Here is an 18,440-nt window from a genome sequence, read left to right as displayed (position 1 = left end):
TGAACTCGATAGGCAGTATTCGAACGCTGGTCACAATGTTTACAGTTACCTAATCAGTCATTTCTTGTGTCTCTCCACATAAAACACTTGAAATTGGTAAATGCTTTACATAAAACAGAAATCCTCACAGCGAAAGTGGCTCTCCCGGCACAGGCGAGAGCCGGTGCTACAATAGTCACTGCACTCGGGAAAACTCACCCATAATGCTGTTCAAGCATTCTCTTAATATTTTTGACCATAACTCAGCATGAGGTGGTTTTAGGACAATGGCACCACCACCAAAACGTTCAGCACAATGCCATCTTTCTGTCTGTCATCTGTGTCCCCACACACTAGGTGAGTGGGGACCCCAAAATAGTAACCCCTCCTATCATTCATTGGCTTTTTAAACACTCTTATGGCTGGAACATTTGTAAAATGTGTAACACACTATGCCTGCTGAGGGCTACATATGTGGTTACACTGCATTACTTTCTCCCATTCTTTTTCATGTGGTTCTGTTGTCTAGGGGCTGACAGTATGGTTACATGAGCATGTTTTTTTTTTTTTACAAATATTATTTTTATTGCGTTGTCCTCTAGTGGCTGTTCTGAGCATTGCAATCAACATACTATAATATTTGCAGAACAAAAACTCGCCCCATAATGCTTTCCAGGGCATTACTCTTACAAAACATATTTGCTCTTAACTCAGCTTGTGGTGGTCCTAGGGCAATGGGGACCCAACATTCTTTCTGTCTACATCATCTTTGGGTCCCCACACTAGGTTAGTGGGGACCTCAAAATAACCCCTCCTACCATTCAGTGTCTTAAGCTTTCCCATGGCTAGAACTTTTGTTTTACAGCTGGGAGAAGTTTTGTTGTAAAGGCCTTGTTTGTAATATCATTGCAGTAGGCCTGCCAGGATAAAAACGCCCTCAAGGGGCTAAGTATATGGTTATACTGCATTACTTTTTTCTGTTATTTTTGTATGGGATTATGCTCTCTAGGGGCTAACAATATGGTTATTTTGTCATGATGGCCTTTAGAGACTTAGTTGAACATCACAGTCTAATGCCAAACATTTATTTCTGATCAAGGTTTATATGATAATTTTGTATGTTTTAATAATCTCTCCTTATTACAATTATGGCCTTGATTCAGGCCAACCTAACATCCTTATTACACTATAACTGTTTTAACCCTCTTGATATGCTTGGGCCACAATTCTAGTTTATTTTTCTTCTATGGCTTTCTTGTGTCTTTTTGGGTAATGTTTGTTAGACAGCCAGCAACTCTGCTGGTGGGGTGGTGAAAGTAGTATTCTACTGGAATTAGCATGGCAGGTTTAAATTAGGATGCTAAATGGCAAAATTTTCATTTTTTTGTTGCAGACAGAGGAAGAAGGTAAATGGAAGTGCTTCAGTTATATGCATGGTCACTGTAATTATGTGGCAGGAAAAGACAAAATTATGAGGCAGGATTTACCAATATATGTGGCAAGAAAAGTCCAGTTATGAATGAAAATGCCAATAGCTCTAACTCAAGCAAACACAAGACATGTTGCAATGCAAATGCTTGTTTCACATTTACATTGATTATGATCAAAACGTGTTTCTCGAAAATGAAGTTGTTCTTTTTAGGTTCTAGAACACAGTTTGATATGCATCACAAGATTATCATTTCTCCCATTTTTTTTCACCTTTCACTATTCAATACTCAGAATATGCAACAGAACATGTTTACGTAAAGAAGTGAACCTTTCTGCTCCCCTTACAATAATATGCAAATAGCTTGGGCCTTTCTTTCCATTGAATAATTGATTTTTAGAATACTTTCAGAAACATGGATGTTGGGATATGCTAGTTCAACACAAGTGCTCTCAAAGAGTGCTTAAACAAAATAGAAAAAAGGAGTTCAATAGAAGCAAGCAGAGGAAGTATAGAAGCCAGCCAGTCAAATATAGTAAAGAGGCTATTGTCTATGGGAGGGGACAAATACAAGATGGACAGGCTGAAACAAGGAAATCCATCCAATAGAAGTCAAGCAAATAAGAGTGCCAGTAAAGCTATCCTGTGGTAAGCAACTGGGTGGGCTGTAAGTCTCTGAAATTTTCTAGTAAGCCCGCAGTATGTCTATCACAAACCAAAGCTTGTGCTTTTTGGTAGGTTCGAAAAAATGATACAACCTTGGAGAAAACATTCTAAATTAATAATTTATTTTATAAGTCAGTATAAGAAACTAAAGTTCTTGTGGGTGAAGCAACACGTTTTCAGAAACTCTTTGATTCCTTTAGACTGGCAAATGAGTCACAAGTTAACATGGGAGTATGAAGATTTGGATAGTGGCTCTTACATGAAGCAGATTGAACTCCAATTTTATAAAGTACTCCTTTAAAAGGCTGATTTCGTTCCAAGAGTTGTGTAATCTCTGTTTTTAATACGTTTCTTAATCTTAAGGGCGTAGAGCCCACCCATTACTTACCTCTACTTACAATTGGCTGAGTCCCACCTAGCTCCCACATCACTTTACTCATCATTGGCTGGCTCCCACACGGTCTCATTTCCTGCCACGTAGGTCTTGTTTCCTATTGGTCAGCTCCTTCTCCTGGCCTCTGGCTTCCTCTTACTCTTTGGATTCTTCAAGCATGTGGTGGAGCTTGGACCAAGTACTGCTTCCTGTGGCCAGTGTCCTTTCATTGGCCAGCAGGTGCTCTTTTTTTTTTTTAATTTACTTCTGAACATGCACTGAGAGTTGTCTGCAATGTCTTGTAAAACTCTGTTAATGTCTATCTTTGGCCATTGGTTTTGTACTTGGCACCAACCATGCAACATGAACAGCGGCCAATCACAATGGAACTTATATAGTAACTCATAGTCTGACTCTGACATGTACTTTAATTACTAAAAACTAAACGTTTAAAAGCATACCATGGTTACGCTTCTTATTTGAATATCATTTTAGTTTTGCTGGGCACTGAACACAGCCAGGTGCATGATAGCATGTTTTAGAGGTGACTGGAATTTGCCGTGTGTAGGAAAGCTTTCCACTTTACTGTTACCTTTTTGCTCTGTGTACATATTTTATTTTTTTCAAATGCCACCTTTAAAAAATGGGGATTGCGGTCCGTGTGGGCGATACAACGGACGCCATCTTGCAATGAGACATATGCCAGAGTGATGTGGTATGTCTGGAGTGCTCCCTCTAGCTAAGCAGACTTTCGCCATTCATGTTGCATGACACTACTGTTCTCAAATTCATAAAACTTTGCAAGAGGGAAGGCACTGTTTAAATCTAACCTCCACACCCGCCTCTAGCCGCTTCCAAAATAGACTCTGCCACGTCGGTACAAAAAACGAGAGGTGGGGGTTAGCAGCAGAGGGAGACACCAGCGGATTCCAGGAAGTTGCCATTGTGTCTGTTCCCCTTCTCTTTGTGCGTGCTGACAAAATTGAAGTGGCTGTGGCTTCTGCATGCTGGAGCCCTGCTGCATTAAGAGACTCTCCCATGCCCACCTCTGTTTCCAGCTCTCTATAAAACACACTCATAAATAACTGCTTTCTGAATGACCATATCAGAAGCCCACTTCTTAACCTTTTGGATGCGTTGATATTTAGTTTTTCTTAAGCGAATCGCAACTAGAAAAACTTTATTGAGATTATGCAAATTTAAGATAAAAACAGGGGAAGGCGCTGTACTTACAGACTCTATTGTATTTAAAACAAGCATTGCCAAGGCCAGTAAGTTCTGCCTATGCGAAATTTATTATTTTTGGAAAATGTTCTTTACATGTTGCATGGCACTTGAGCTGCTGTGGACCATTGCTTAAACTAAATAAAAAATGGTATGACTGAAAAAGCTGGCCGTGCCAAAGCACATAAAATATATATATATATATATTTATATATATATATATATATATGTGTATATAATTATTTTTTTTTAAAACGTAAAGCCATGTTGCACATTAGGTCAACTGCTGTGCACCATGTTAAAAAACATTGACAGAGCCAGTAGATTTTGCAAAGGCGAAGCTTATTGCTTTGTCAATTCTTGTCTCTATGGTGAAAGCACTACAGTGTTCCTTGCTGCCTTCAGCAAATGTTGAAAGTCTTGTCTGGAATTAAAGAAGAATGGTTCTGTGAGGGGCTGTTTGTCCTGATAATTGTTGTGTGGACTCGTGTGACGTTAAGTGATAGTCTGGTGTTGGTGTTTTGGCATTATTGAACTAGCCACTGTTTGGGACTGGATATTGTATTGAGTATTTAGGTTGCAGACCGCAGGTGCACATGGTTGACCGACATGGACAGAGAGTGGTGTACCCAAAGCACTGCAATCAGTAGAGTTCTCTTTTAGTGTGAGAATCAAACAGTGGCAAGTTCATTGGACAGGAGTTTGGTACACTTTGTTCTGGAAGGACAGTGCGTTTCTTAAGCAGTGGATGCTCTGCAGTAAGTGTGGTCAATATATTTAGTGAGCAGTAACTGCTCAGTGTGGTGAATGTGCATTGCATTGATTAAGTTATTAGGTCGAATTACTGATCTGTTCATGGGACAAGAAAGGGGTAATCAGTGTATGGGTATGTCAGTAGGTTGATTGAATAGCTGTTCTCAGGTATATGGAAAGTTATTTTATTGAAAAACAGCTGATTCTCCTCGGTTTTAATTAACTTTAACCTTCAGTACATTGGATGGGCAGTGTGGGGGTTGCAAAGGGCAACCTTTAAGTTAGTGTGTTGTAAGATTTCTGTTGGATGAGCTGTGAAGTGCATCGACCAGTTGATGTTTTGTGTCAGCAGGGGAGTCTTGATCAGTTCTTGAGATGAGTGATACATTGTGATACAGGTTGGGGATTGCTAGGCTTGCTGGCAGGGCAGTGCTGTAACAAGTATGAGATGAGGTAAATATATGGGTGCTCAGTGGTGATGTTGGCGATTCACAGTTCTAAGGATTCCAGATGTACTGGTAGACTTTAGGTAGGGCACACGGCATGTGTACAGCTAGAACTTGAGATGTGCATTATTCAACCCAGTGGCCAGTGTAGCACAGCATGCTTAGAGCGATGCATAGATTTTTCAGTACACAGATGACTTCTGTAATGGATGCATTGGCTTGCAATACCTGCAGTGTGCAGGCATTAGTATGCAGGTATTGCAGCGCAGTGGTAGGAAATGCATGAAACGGGCTCTGGCAAGATATAAAGTGAGAGAGTATGTGGATGTGCAGTGAGCGGTTTAAGGGGTATGATGCATGCAGTCTGCACTGGCAGGCACAATGTTGACAGAGCAATGGACTACACTCAGTACATAGAGTCAAATTGCACCAGTGGCAATATATGGAAAACTCATTGTAGGGTAATGTATGCACAACGCACTTAAACGGTCCACTGGTGGAGGTTGTTCCATTGAAAGGTTTATCGTAATGCCATTTGATGAGTATGTACCGGTGCAATACATGGGGGGTACAGTGCACCCACAAAAGCATCATGTTGGATAGGTAGTGTATCAAGTACTTGCCATCACTGTGGAGTTGAGGCTCATCATTCCTTTATTTTCCTGCAGGTTCTGAATGAAGAGTGTGATCAAAACTGGTTTAAAGCGGAGCTCAGTGGCAAAGACGGTTTTATTCCCAAGAACTACATAGAAATGAAACCACATCCGTGAGTATTAAAGGAAGCTGTGACCCTCACAGAGAGTGCATGTGCACTTACTCTCACATAAAAATTCTGGTGTTGGTGACCTGTATTATTTTTTATTACAATTTCGTAAACCCTAAAACATTTTGTGCCGGAGCCATTCTCTGGCATATTTGATTGCCAAAGTACCTGCTCAAACTGTTTTTCGTTAAAGGCTGTCATGTCTTCCCGTTTGGACTAAGTTTCCGAGCCGCATCTACTAGACATGATTTATGTCCGCTGAGTCAACCCAACACCTCTGTGTGATGTTTTCTCGGAGACTTAGAACAGTCTGTGTTCACGTGGCACTATCACAGTGTGCCTCCCTCGTATTTTTAATATCAATATCGTCCCAGGGCCACGTGGCTTGAATCCAGTTGGATTCAGTTGAGTTCTGGCCTTTGTGCAGTTATGTCTCTGAGAACAGACCTGGCAGCCAGAGCTTTCTCCGCGAGGGGTAGAACGTTAGCAACTCTGTACCGTCGGACTTTAGTCATTGCACTTAATAAAACCCAATGTCCTCTCAGTCCTATTATTAGAACAAAGATACCGGTATGTAGGCCCGATGTACAGCGCCATGTTGCAGTTGTAAACCCTGCAATTAGCAAAACGGTGGTTTTGTGACAGCAAAATGACTTTGTTCAATGTACTAACCCCGTTTTCTCCGACGCAAAGGCCTTTGCAACTCACAAAATGGATTTCGCAATCCTTTCTGAATCGCAGTTAAGGGTGCCTGAACTGTAAGCCCCCTCCTAATGGTGAGTAGTAATGATATTGGTTTGCAACCATACTTGCGGTTCCATACAGTGTTTCAGTTGTCGACACCTCAAAGGAGGTGGTAACGGATTAAAAAAAGGAGAATGTGGTCTCTGAGAACCCTTCCCATTTGTGAATTATGTAGGGTGACCTCAGAGGAAAAGGGGTGTCTGTGTGTCATTGGCCTTCCATTGGAAGTGTGTGCTCCCTCCGAGGCTTTGCATAAGCGGTAAACAGTTTTTTTAAAAAGCTGCGTCAGTTCATTTCAGGAACAGAAGCATCTTTAATAAACAATTTTCCTATTTGGGATTGCCAACACATGAGTGGTGATCGCTCTCTTTCAGGCCTCCATCCCTGTGATTGCAGCTCAGAGACTCTTGAGAGGCAAGAATGTAGCATGCTTTGGGAGCACTGTTTGGGAGTGGTACCAGGGTTGCCAATACCGAAGTGCAAGCTTTGCTTAAATGCTCATCTACTCAATATCGCGTACTTTCTCACATTTCAGAAAATGCTAAAAGGTATCACGTTGTTAAAACTATGGGAATCAAAATTGACCGACACAAACTCTGTCATTTAAGGTATGCGTGTTGTTGGACTAGGCGCCACCTAGTATAACTCAAAGGTATAAAGTGGAGCTCCGGCTCTGTGGCAAGTGATCTCGCAGGGAAGCAGATGCATAATTCTCCAGCCTATTGGACATCTAGCGAGTCAGCAGCATGCCGGCTGCCATGTTGTCAGGGAATAAGGAATAAAACCTCAATGGAAATCACTAGTCTCGGTAGGCATTCCCTGTGGTTTCCACAGTTCACTATGTAGTTTGCACATTTTCCACCGCATGTTCAGTCTGCTACACAGTGCATTTTAACATACACAACTTAAAACATGTCACTCAAGTGGTGCAAGGAAGGGGGCTGTTATGGGAAAGTCCATGTATTTCCCAGAGGTGGGCCAATAGTCTTCCTCTCCTTCCAGCAGTACAAATGTTAGACTCCATAGTCTGATGTAAGAGGTCATTAGTCATTGTTGACGCTGTGTGGGTACACTTTGGTTGACACACTAACCAGTCGAACTTCAAAAACAAAATCATAGAGCATCTTGAATCTACTTGTGGAAGTATAAATTGCTTATGATCACACACATAATGTGATGGATGCCATCAAAAATTACACCCTTGTGTCAGAACCAGCTGCTCAAAGCTGTTGTCCAAGAACAGTGACATCTAGACACAATTGCTATCCCCATGCTTATAGTGCTGACTATAGTTTTTGCCATGTGAAATATTTTTTTAAATTTGTTTTCATGTGTTTACAAATAAAGATGGATTGCATTTTTGGGACAGTAGCTGACCCTCTGGATCCCGCCTCACCCTCCCTAGACTTACGGGATGGGTGCACACCCAAACAGCATAAATCCTCTGTCATTTTTCTCAGTATGCAGGCATCAGTTCCTGGTATCCTGTAATGGCCACTTCCTCAAAAAGTATTTAGTTTCTGTTAGCCAATCAGATTGCCAGGATCTTTTAAAGGTCTGCAGATTCCGCCTTAGACAGCAGAAAAAAAAAATGTTTCTGAATAATAAACTTATGTATTCTTATCCTTTCCATTATTCTGGAAATCCCCATGCTGCTGCGCCTTCCTGGGTCTAGTGTTTGATTCCAGGGCAGGCACCTTGTAATTTAACTCCAGACCAAAATTTTCTTTCGCTCAACGGAACAGGCAGAAGGTACACAGTGTGATTCCAACCTAAAGTCGTTCTTTATTCCATACACACACAAAGAAGTATGGAACCACTGGTCATTAACTTTTTAATTGAAGTTGTCCACTAGCTGCTTGTTATCTTGCAGGGAGGAAACGGCAATCTTGAGTCTTACCTTTTTTTTATATAAACATTTTTTTTTCATTCACGAATTTCCATACATTTTGACGTTGATTTCTTTATAACTTCATAAACATTTTGTGACAGACAAAGAGACAAAATGTGTTTTGCAACAGCAGTCGCCTTTTCAGGGCTAATGAATTATTTGACCTGTTTATGTACAAATGTGACGAAGAAAACATCTGTCTGTCAGTGATGGTGGGTGCACTGCCTTTGTTGTTTTGTTAATGTATAATCAAAGGTGTGATGATTGTTTTTTTGGCGGGTCATAGGTGTGTTGGTGTGTGATGGGGAGAGTCTTGATATCGGATGTGTGTTTTGTCACATGATGTTGGTTGTATGGATGTACGATAATGGTTGTGTTTGCTTATGAAGGTGTTTATGTTGATGCATAAAGTAGGTATGTCCACTCCAGTCCATTTGAATGCTGCTGTTACTTGCCTCTGCAGTCCGTCTTTTTGTCGTCCCCCCCCCCCCCCAGGAGTCCTTTATGTGCAGTATCTGCAGCTTCTATATTTGCCAGCTAGCTTCACCAGTGCAGCCTCTCTTATGTCCTGCTCTGCCCCTGTAGGCCCGCTGTGCCCATGTCGTGCTGTAGCCCCTCGGATTCCTCTTTATCCTTTGTTCCTTGCCCACCAGCACTCTTCCTGTCTGCCACTATGCCTCACCCATGTAGCTGTTATGTGTTCCTCTGCCCTCACTATATGTGCCCGTGTCCACCTTCAACTTTTCTGTTTGATTCCCCATTCCGGCAGCCCGCTGCATGACTGCTGCTGCTTCCTGCAGCCCAGGTATGTGCCTCCCTACCCTGCCTTAGCACCCTTTTGACATTTTTCCTAATATTAACAAACATCAGCTTTTTTTTTAAATATATGAATAGTCTGTGGATCCGTGAGGTAGTACTTTCGTGCCATAAATCCCAGGGCTCAATTTTGTAAAATAAATTCTCCTGATGCCCGTGGACATCTGGAGTTATCTTAAATTAATAAGATATGCTCTATTTTAGGGGAGCATTAGAGGCCTTGTCCAGGAGAAGGGAGGGGGCGAGAAGGGGGGTAATTATAAGTTGGTATAATCTGGGCTGTAGATATAAATCCTCTGCATATCCCAGCTATCTAGTGTTGGGCTTGGACATTTGTAACTTGTTTTTGTGTGATTCTTTCCTTAGTTGGCAATGCGCATAGCTACACACTCTGTTGTTATATTGTGTTTCTCCTCCATCCAGTTCGGACGTGTATTGGCGGTGCTCCCGGACTTTACGTCTTTGATGTTCGCTGCTTTGGCCCCATGTGGTTGAATTCTCCTCTCCAAGAAGACTTTCCTCGTTGTCAGCAGTTCCTTTCCTGCTTTCTCGATGCACTTTCGGAGACCATTACCGAAGACTGGGTCCTGAACTCTTGGGGCACCTTGCATTTTCCTTTATCAACTTCGGAGACTAATAAGGCGTAACCGGGTTTTGGAACAGATGACCTTCAGGAAATGCCGTCAGTGCCATGCCAAATACCCCTGGGCTGACTTCATCAAGATCTGTAATCTTCATTTCTCCATGGACCACAACAATGCCAGTTTCGCCTTATGCTTGGCCTTCAAGTGCAAAAAGACCCTTAGGTAACGGACAAACAGATGGTGGGTGCACATCAGGATGCAGTGGTCAACGAAAGACACACCAGACATCTTTGGTGAAGCCGATCCCCCTTTGAGCTGAAGAAGTAGAGGTCACCAAGTTATAAGGCATCCCGGCCCATCAGCCCAGCCAAAGATCATAATTGTTTCCTCTTCTGAACTAGAGGAAGATGGGGACAAAGGCTCTCCAGCCACTTTGGGTGATGTTGGCCCGTGCACAAAGCTGTGAGTATGGTCGAAACTTAATCTCAATGGCAGGTCGAGGTGCATGTCTTCAGCCGTCTTTGGGCTTTAGTCAGCATAGAGGCAAGGCATAAGAGCCAAGACTGGATCCAGATAAGCGATCCAAACCCCCCTCAATCTTCAGGTCCAAAAAAGCCTGTTGTGGGTGCTGACATTTTTTCCAAGCAGAATGTCTTGTTGGTGTCTACAAAGAGACCACCTTCCATAGCTGACTCCGAGGACTCTGACAAAGCCATCTTTCAAAAGCTCTAAAAGGAGCTCAATGTGAGACCGAGACAAATCATCATCCATACCGTCTTACAATTTACAATGGGCCAAATTGTTGCATTCTAACCAGGCTCAATGATGGGAAATGGAGGGCTTACTGCAACACCTTCCTGAGGAGTTCAATAAAAAGGGGAGGAGATTATATAGCAGGACATCTCAAGCACTAGTATATGATCTACCCTCAATGCAGCAGACACAGATGCTAGTGGAGTAAACTCCTCCATCATACTTGGCAGGCATTTCTGACTCCATATATTTGGCTTCAAGTTGGAAGTTGAATAGCATCTCATCAGATGTAAGGGTGAAGGCAAGGCTTCTAGGTAGAAACATGTCAACCATCTGGGTGTCTGAGTACTAGCTCTCCTTAGACACCAGTATAATTGTTATCAACCATCTCTCTGGTACCCAAGAAATAAAATTGTGGATTTGAGATAGCAGGTTGATTTTTAATTTTTGCTTGTGAAATTCCTTTGTAACTAATTTTGAGTTCTTGTTGAGTGCTAGCCCGACGCTGGGTTGCCCATTTATCAGTGTAAGTCTGCTAAGCAGAGAAGCCCAATTATTAAGCTTGACTCCTGAGTACATGTGCAAGGGCTTACCCTACAAAACGTTTGCATGTTTTCGTATTTTTGTATTATTGAACAGTGACTGAAACACTTGACTTTTTTTTATTGATCCCATCCCATGAAAAAAAAGATCCAATCCTAGGTTGACTACTTACTAGTTGGATTTCGCTTTGCGTTTTACACATTTTCACCTCTCAATAGTGTGGGCTATGCTCCCCACTTCTGTCTTCACTTTGCCTTCTCTTTTTTTTCTCCCTGCCCAATGGGAAACACTGCTGTCACCTGATGGAGTATCTGATAGACTTCTAGTTGCAGATTCCTTACTTTAGAATTTTTCCCCAGGCGTCAGACTGGATCCGGAGATTTTTCTTCGAGCAATACCCTTGCGCGTTGGTAGGTGGCGTCGGTCGACTCTGTAGGCGTTGTGGTCGCCGTGATGAGGTCGGGAGTAGTACATAGATGCCGCCCTCGCGCAGTGATGTCGGTTCTTTTCTTTCCGCGCCACGCGATGATCTGAGAGAGAGCTACCCTCGGCTATTTTTTGGCTGAATTCGACCGTTTTGTCTGAACTTTTTTGGTGTGACACTTGGTGCGTCGAGGATGTCCCCGAAGGCCTGGTTCAAGCTGTGCGAGGACTGCCACTGCATGATGTCTGTGACGGACCCTCATCGTGTTTGCCTGTGGTGCCTGGAGCGCGACCATGACCCGAAGTCGTGCTCCGAGTGTCGGGCAGTGCATCCGAAGGCTTTGAGGGAGCGGTCTCTAAAGCTGATGGCGGCCCAGCACTCGACTCCGCGTAGATCCCGATCTTGCTCGAGAGGAAGGTCTCGAGATCGGTCGCGGGGCCATCACCACTCGTCTTCTTCAAAGTCTTCGGGTCAAGGTAAGAAGAAGAAGAAGTCGAAGAAGTCCCATCGCTCTCCGACTTCACCCCGTCGCTCGGCCGACGGGAAGCGGGATGAGCATCCACGCACTAGGCCTCTGTCCTCAGAGCCTACATCTGGGTCGACGCTGCGCTTCCCAGAGTTTGCCGGAGCGACCCCCGCCCAACTCAAAGAGTTCTATGAGGGCATGCACCTCATCTTTACGGGTGCCGACCCCGATCCGGCGTCTTCGGGCCCAAGGGGCTTGGCTGAGGGGCCTTCGGGTTCTGCGCCGGCGGCTTCGGTCCCGGCCACTGAGGTCGCCACGGATCCGTGCGCGGATCCGCACCGACACCGGTCGCACGATCAAGACCTTCCCCGGCGCCGGGTTTTTTAGCGACGCTCCCGACATTGGTAGTGCCCACAATCAACGTCAACCCAATTCTCATTCCTGACGACTCTGAGTCGGAGTGGCGTCGGCAGACGGCGCCATCGGCTTCGGTGGGCCCTATTCACCAGAGGTCGGATTCTGACCTATTTTCCTATGGGTCCGAATACGGGGAGGAATTGAAGGGGTCCCTGGACCCTTATGAATACCAGAAAGACCCTACTATGGATTGGGCACAGGACTTGGGTGAAGCCAGTGGTCTGGATACTTCTCCTGACGCTGGCATGATGTCTCCTGCCGTGGCTACGGCGGAGGGAGCTACCTATAGTATGGTGGTTAATAGGGTGGCTGAGGTCCTTGGCCTTGAGCTACCTACTGTCGAAGTCAGGTCTAATCTCCTGACGGAGGTGCTTCCGCCTGGGGCTTCTACGTCTGAACCCCTTCTCCCATTTAATGAGGCCCTCACTGATGTCCTTGGGGTACATGGTCCAAACCCAGCACAGGGGCTCCTGTGAACAGGACTATCGCTCGCCGCCATCGGCCTGCGCCGAACGACCCAAAGTTCCTGTCCCAACATCCTACACCTGAGAGTCTTGTCATCCAGGCATCCTCTTCTTCTGGCGCGTTCCCTTCCGCACCTCCGGATAGGGAATCCAGAAGGCTGGAACAATTTGGTAAGAAGTGGCTCGCGCTGCGGTCCGTGACCACCGCATGCCTTTTGGGCCGTTATTCCCACTCACTGTGGGATACGGTTGCGCAAGTCCTGCTGCAGATACCGGAGGAGGCCCGTGCTATGGTCTCCCAAGCAGTCAAAGATGGGAGAGATGCAGCAAAGTTCACAATCCTTTGTGGGCTGGATACGACCGACTCTGGGCAGATCGGTTGCAACGACAGTGGCCTTTACGGCGCCATGCCTGGTTACGTACTTCTGGCTTCTCAGGGGATGTCCAACAGTCACTCATGGACATGCCCTTTGATGGCTCCCATCTCTTCGGAGACAAAGCGGACTCGGCCTTGAAGAGGTTTAAGGATTCCCAGGCTACGGCTCGGTCCCTTAGCCTTTCTTCCGCCACACACCCCCCACAGTCCGCTTTACGTCCCTTTTGTGGCCACGGAAGGGGCGCCCTGTCACTTCCTCAACCCAGCCACCTGGCCATGCACGCTGGACAGCCTGTGCGTCTCCGGGGGTGCGGAATCCCACATGGCCGTGGGACAGAGAAGCAGAGGTCTGTCCAGTCCACATCTGCCCCGCAGCAGTTTCCAAACCTTCCTAGTCCGTCCCCTCACTCCCGCCCAGTTGGTGGCAGAATCCGCCATCACCAGCCCCACTTGGGAACATATAACCACAGATGGATGGGTTTTGCAAATAATTCGGAAGGGCTACACCCTCCTTTTCGAATCTGCACCACCACACATGCCACCATCCTTCCATCACCTTTCAGAGGATCATTTGGTGCTTCTCCGCCAGGAAGTCGCCGCTTTCTTGGCCAAGGATGCTATAGAAAGGGTCCCTGTGCCAGAACTAGGTCGTGGTTGTTATTCCCACTACTTTCTGATACCAAAGAAGGACAAAGGCTTGCACCCTATCATAGATCTTCGGGACCTGAACTACTTCCTCAAGAAGGAGAAGTTGAAAATGCTCACCCTGGCAAAGGTTTTGTCTGCCTTGGACCCAGGAGACTGGATGGTAGCGTTGGACTTGCAGGACACTTATTTCCACATCCCCTTCCTGCCTGCCCACAGACTTTACCTACGATTCGTGGTAGGTCACGAGCACTTTCAATTTACTGTGCTCCCTTTCCACCTTACCAGTGCCCCTCGGGTTTATGAAAGTAATGGCGGTGGTTGCAGCTCATCTGCACAGGTTCGGAGTCTCAGTCTTCCCCTACCTAGGCGACCGGCTGTTGAAGGCACCTTCGCCCCTGACAGTGGTTTCCCACCTCCAGACTACGGCGGACCTCCTGCACCAGCTGGGGTTCACTATCAACGTGCCGAAGTCACACCTGACTCCCTCTCAGACGCTCCCTTTCATCGGAGCAGTTCTGGACACAGTGCTGTTTCTGGCTTATCCTTCCCAAAAGCGAGTCCAAGACATTCAGGCTATGATTCAGATCTTTCAGCCTTGGTCTTGGGTTTCGGTGAGACAGACTCTGAGGCTGCTGGGCTTCCTGGCCTCCTGCATCCTGCTAGTATCACATGCCAGGTGGCATATGCGGGCTCTGCAGTGGGACTTGAAGTTCCAGTGGGCGCAGCATCAGGGGAATCTCTCCGACATGGTCCAGATCTCGGAGGGGACTGCAAAAGACCTCCAGTGGTGGCTTTCGAATCCCAGTTGAGTCACTGGCAGATCCCTCTCCCTTTCCCAGCCAGATCTCTCTATAGTGACAGATGCGTCACTTCTGGGTTGGGGCGGCCACATGAGAGAGGCGGAGACCTGAGGCCTCTGGTCTCCTGCAGAGTTGGGAACTCCACATAAATTTGCTGGAGCTCCGAGCGATCAGACTTGCGTTAAAAGCATTCCTTCCCTCTCTCAAAGGGAAAGTAGTGCAGGTGTTCACGAACAACACTAGCGCCATGTGGTACTCCAACAAACAAGGTGGGGTAGGGTCCTGGACCCTTTGTCAGGTGGACCTACGCCTCTGGACATGGCTGTAACATCAGGGCATTACCCTGATGGTTCAACATCTGGCGGGCTCTCAACGCCAGAGCAGACCAACTCAGCCGCCGACGCACTGTCGATCACGAATGGCGTCTCCATCCGGAGGTGGCGCAAGGTCTCTTTCTCAAGTGGGGAGAGTCTTGGTTAGATCTGTTCACCTCCACAGAGAACGCGCAATGTCAGCTATTTTGCGCGTTGGAGTTTCCAATGCGGCACTCACCCGGAGACGCTTTTCATCTCGAGTGGAACTCCGGCCTCCTTTACGCCTTCCCACCTATCCCTCTTCTGCCCATAGTTCTCAAGAACATCAAGTACGACCGGGCCCAAGTTATCTTGGTGGCTCTGTACTGGGCTCGAAGAGTGTGGTACCCAGAGCTATTGAGCATGTCCATTGATCCTCCATTCAGACTGCCTCTTCGGGCGGATCTTCTGTCGCAGCAGCAGGGGATAGTCCTCCACCCGAACCTGTCCAAACTCTGCCTTCATGCGTGGAGATTGAGTGGCAACAGTTGACGGCATTTGCCCTTCCACCCGAAGTCTGCAATGTTATCTTGGCAGCCAGGCGTCCATCGACTAAAACTGTATACACCTGTTGTTGGAATAAATTTGTGGCGTGGTGCACCAACAAATCTGTTGACCCCCTATCTGCCCCTCTTTCAGAGGTTCTTCTATTCATCCTTTCTTTAGCCCAGCAGGGCTCTGCATTGGGCACCCTTAAGGGGTATCTGTCTGCCATTTCCGCCTTTCTTAGGCTTCCTGATCAGCCCTCACTCTTTAAATCTCCTTGTGAGCAGGTTCTTGAAGGGGCTCACCCACTTATTTCCTCCCACTCCCTTCATCATGCCTCAGTGGGAGCTTAATGTTGTACTTACTTACTTGATGTGTACCCCCTTTGAGCCAATGCATAATTGTCCCTTACGGCTCCTCACATTCAAAACTGTCTTTCTCACGCCAGTGGTGTTACGCACTAGGGTTTCCTGCTTTCCTAAGGTGGTTACACCATTTTGTGTAGGCCAGTCCATCACTTTGCCTACCTTCTACGCACCCCCACATCCTTCCCATGAGGAGGAGAGACTCCACCCTCTGGACCCAAAAAGAGCGTTAGCGTTCTATCTCAATCGTACTAAAGACTTCTGGGTGGACGATCAACTCTGTTGGCTATGTGGGTGCGAAGAAAAGGAAGGCGATGCAGAAGCGTCCCATCTCTCGATGGGTGCTTCTTTGCATCCAAATGCGCTACGCTTTGGCAAAAAAGCAACCTCCTGACGGCTTGCAGGCTCATTCTACTGCTGCATCCACTGCGTTAGCACACAGAGTTCCTGTCCTGGATATCTGTCAGGCAGCTACGTAGGCGTCCCTGCACACATTTGCTAAGCATTACTGCCTGGATAGTCAGGTCCGTCGGGACGGCTACTTTGGTCATTCGGTCCTGCAGGACTTTCTAATGGGATCTTAGTTCGCAGCCCACCACTGAGGATGGCATTGCTTGGGTATCTATTCTAAGGTAAGGAATCTGCAACTAGAAGTCTCTAGCAGATGTACAAGTTACTTACCTTCGGTAACGAAATATCTGGTAGAGACATATTCTAGTTGCAGATTCCTTTCCGCCCACCCATCCTCCCTGCTTGCGAACTGATTTCTAGGGATAGGGATTCCCCCCTTTCGGGTCCTTAGCTCTGGCGCACCAATCTCAGTGTTCTTAGCGACTCTGCACTCTGGCGTGGAAAGTCGTTAAAAGAAACTGACGTCACTGCGCGAGGGCGGCATCTATGTACTACTCCCAACATCATCACGGCAACCACAACGCCTGCGGAGTCGACCAACGCCACCTACCGACGCGCAAGGGTATTGCTCGAAGAAAAATCTCCGGATCCAGTCTGACGCCTGGGGGGGAAATTCTAAGGTAAGGAATCTGCAACTAGAAAATGTCTCTACCAAATATTTTGTTACCGAAGGTAAGTAACTTTTACATTAGGTCTTCAGTTGGACCTGACTTACTGGTGCAGCAGGGAGACTTCAACCCTCAAGGATGAAACTCCTCCTTTTCTGCAGATGATTCCACCAGCTATGTGGATTACTCATTGATAAGATGGTAGTAGCTTACTCTGACAGCGAAGCTTAGGAAGACGCAGCGGTTCCTAGCACCGTCTCACAGTTATAGGACAGTTCTTCACCAGCCTCGGATGGGTGGTCTGTTGCACCAGTATCCTCTCTGTGATTTTACATTGGTAGAGGTTCTTATCACTGCTACTCCATCCTTTGGCCATTCCATTATACCTGATTTATCGCATAGTTGCAAATGGGATTGGGGAGAGGTCAAATGTACAGAGAGTGCTTAGGTACTCCATATGCTTGCACTGCTTGCTTCCATTTGGTACCATATGTTTGTTTGATATGTATTGGTCCGGCCATTTTTTTGATAAATGAAAAATATAGTTGACTACAGTTTAGGCGTACTTCAGTTGGGGTCTTTTTAAGTTAGGGAAATAAAAAATAAAAAAAGATATGCAGTACTATTGTTTGAATTTCCCATGTACTTGTGAGCAAACAAAAATGACCAGGTCATACACTCTGTATTACTGTATTCCATTTTGAGTTCTCCTAGTAGGGCGAATGGGTAGGAGCATTTAGAGCTCTGCTCTTAAAAAAAAAAAAAAAAAGGTGGCCTCTACAAAACATGCCCTGTTGATGCATAGCAGAAAGCAATCTTTGTATTCAGACAATGAATGATCTTGCAAAAGTCTTAGCACACTGGAGGTTGGGCTCAGTGCCTGGACGTAGACCAACTGTAACTCCTAGCCACGGCTGTGCTCAGACAGTTAAGTGCACAGTGTCTGGGCGACGGTCACTGATACGCTGGAGAGGATGAGCTTGAGCTTGCACATAGAGGTTGGGCACAGCACAGGGCTATGAATGAAATCACTCAAAAATTCACTTTAATAGTAATTTATAGTGTTTTTTTCTTCACAAGTGGTCTGTTTGCGAAAGACTTATTGTCATCTTACAGTGGGCTTAGAGCTCACCCATGCTTAGCATTTGTTGACTTTATTGTCATTAATTTGCTTGCTTTTTATTTGTTAGGTTATATGGGCTTTCCGTCATCTTCTTATGTTTATCTGTTCCCTGAAGCATGACCTTATTACTTGTGTTCTTCCACGACTTACTTTTCTGGCACTAGCTTTTCTTTAGGAATAGGAACTCCATGAGTGCATGTGTTCTCCAGCTGTCTCCGTCTTGCACTTCATTTCCTCCTCTACCGCGTTCTGTGTTGCTCTCCTGTGCTCATATGCTTCAGATAGAGACTTTTCCCTGCTGATTCCTCACATTTTTAATATTCCCCTGATTTCAGTCTAGATCCAGAACTTTTTTAGCAGTACCTCAGCATGCTGGTAGGTGGCTCCTTGCACCTCCGTACTGATGCATGTCCACTTTGGAAATGACGTGCAGGGCCTGTATAGGTGCCAATACTGCTCTCTTACGTCTGTTCCTTTCTTTCCGTGCCACCAGATGCAGACCTGTCATCTCTTCAAGACTCTTACAGCGATGAGA

The 18,440-nt window shown here is 45.9% G+C and overlaps 1 protein-coding gene across 4 annotated transcripts in view; it reads left to right on the top strand.

Moving 5' to 3' along the window:
• GRB2 (growth factor receptor bound protein 2) overlaps positions 1–18,440 on the top strand; it is a 259,767-nt gene that overhangs the window by 120,345 nt on the left and 120,982 nt on the right. For all 4 annotated transcript variants that reach the window (XM_069200139.1, XM_069200142.1, XM_069200141.1 and 1 more), the window contains exon 3: positions 5,539–5,636. In XM_069200139.1, coding sequence (XP_069056240.1) covers positions 5,539–5,636 — 98 coding nt within the window. The remainder of the gene's footprint in view (positions 1–5,538; positions 5,637–18,440) is intronic.

Source organism: Pleurodeles waltl, chromosome 7, assembly GCF_031143425.1.
Source record: "Pleurodeles waltl isolate 20211129_DDA chromosome 7, aPleWal1.hap1.20221129, whole genome shotgun sequence".
Lineage (NCBI taxonomy): Eukaryota > Metazoa > Chordata > Amphibia > Caudata > Salamandridae > Pleurodeles > Pleurodeles waltl.
The sequence above is the reverse complement of the archived record's forward strand: the minus strand, read 5'-3'. Positions and strand labels throughout refer to the sequence as shown.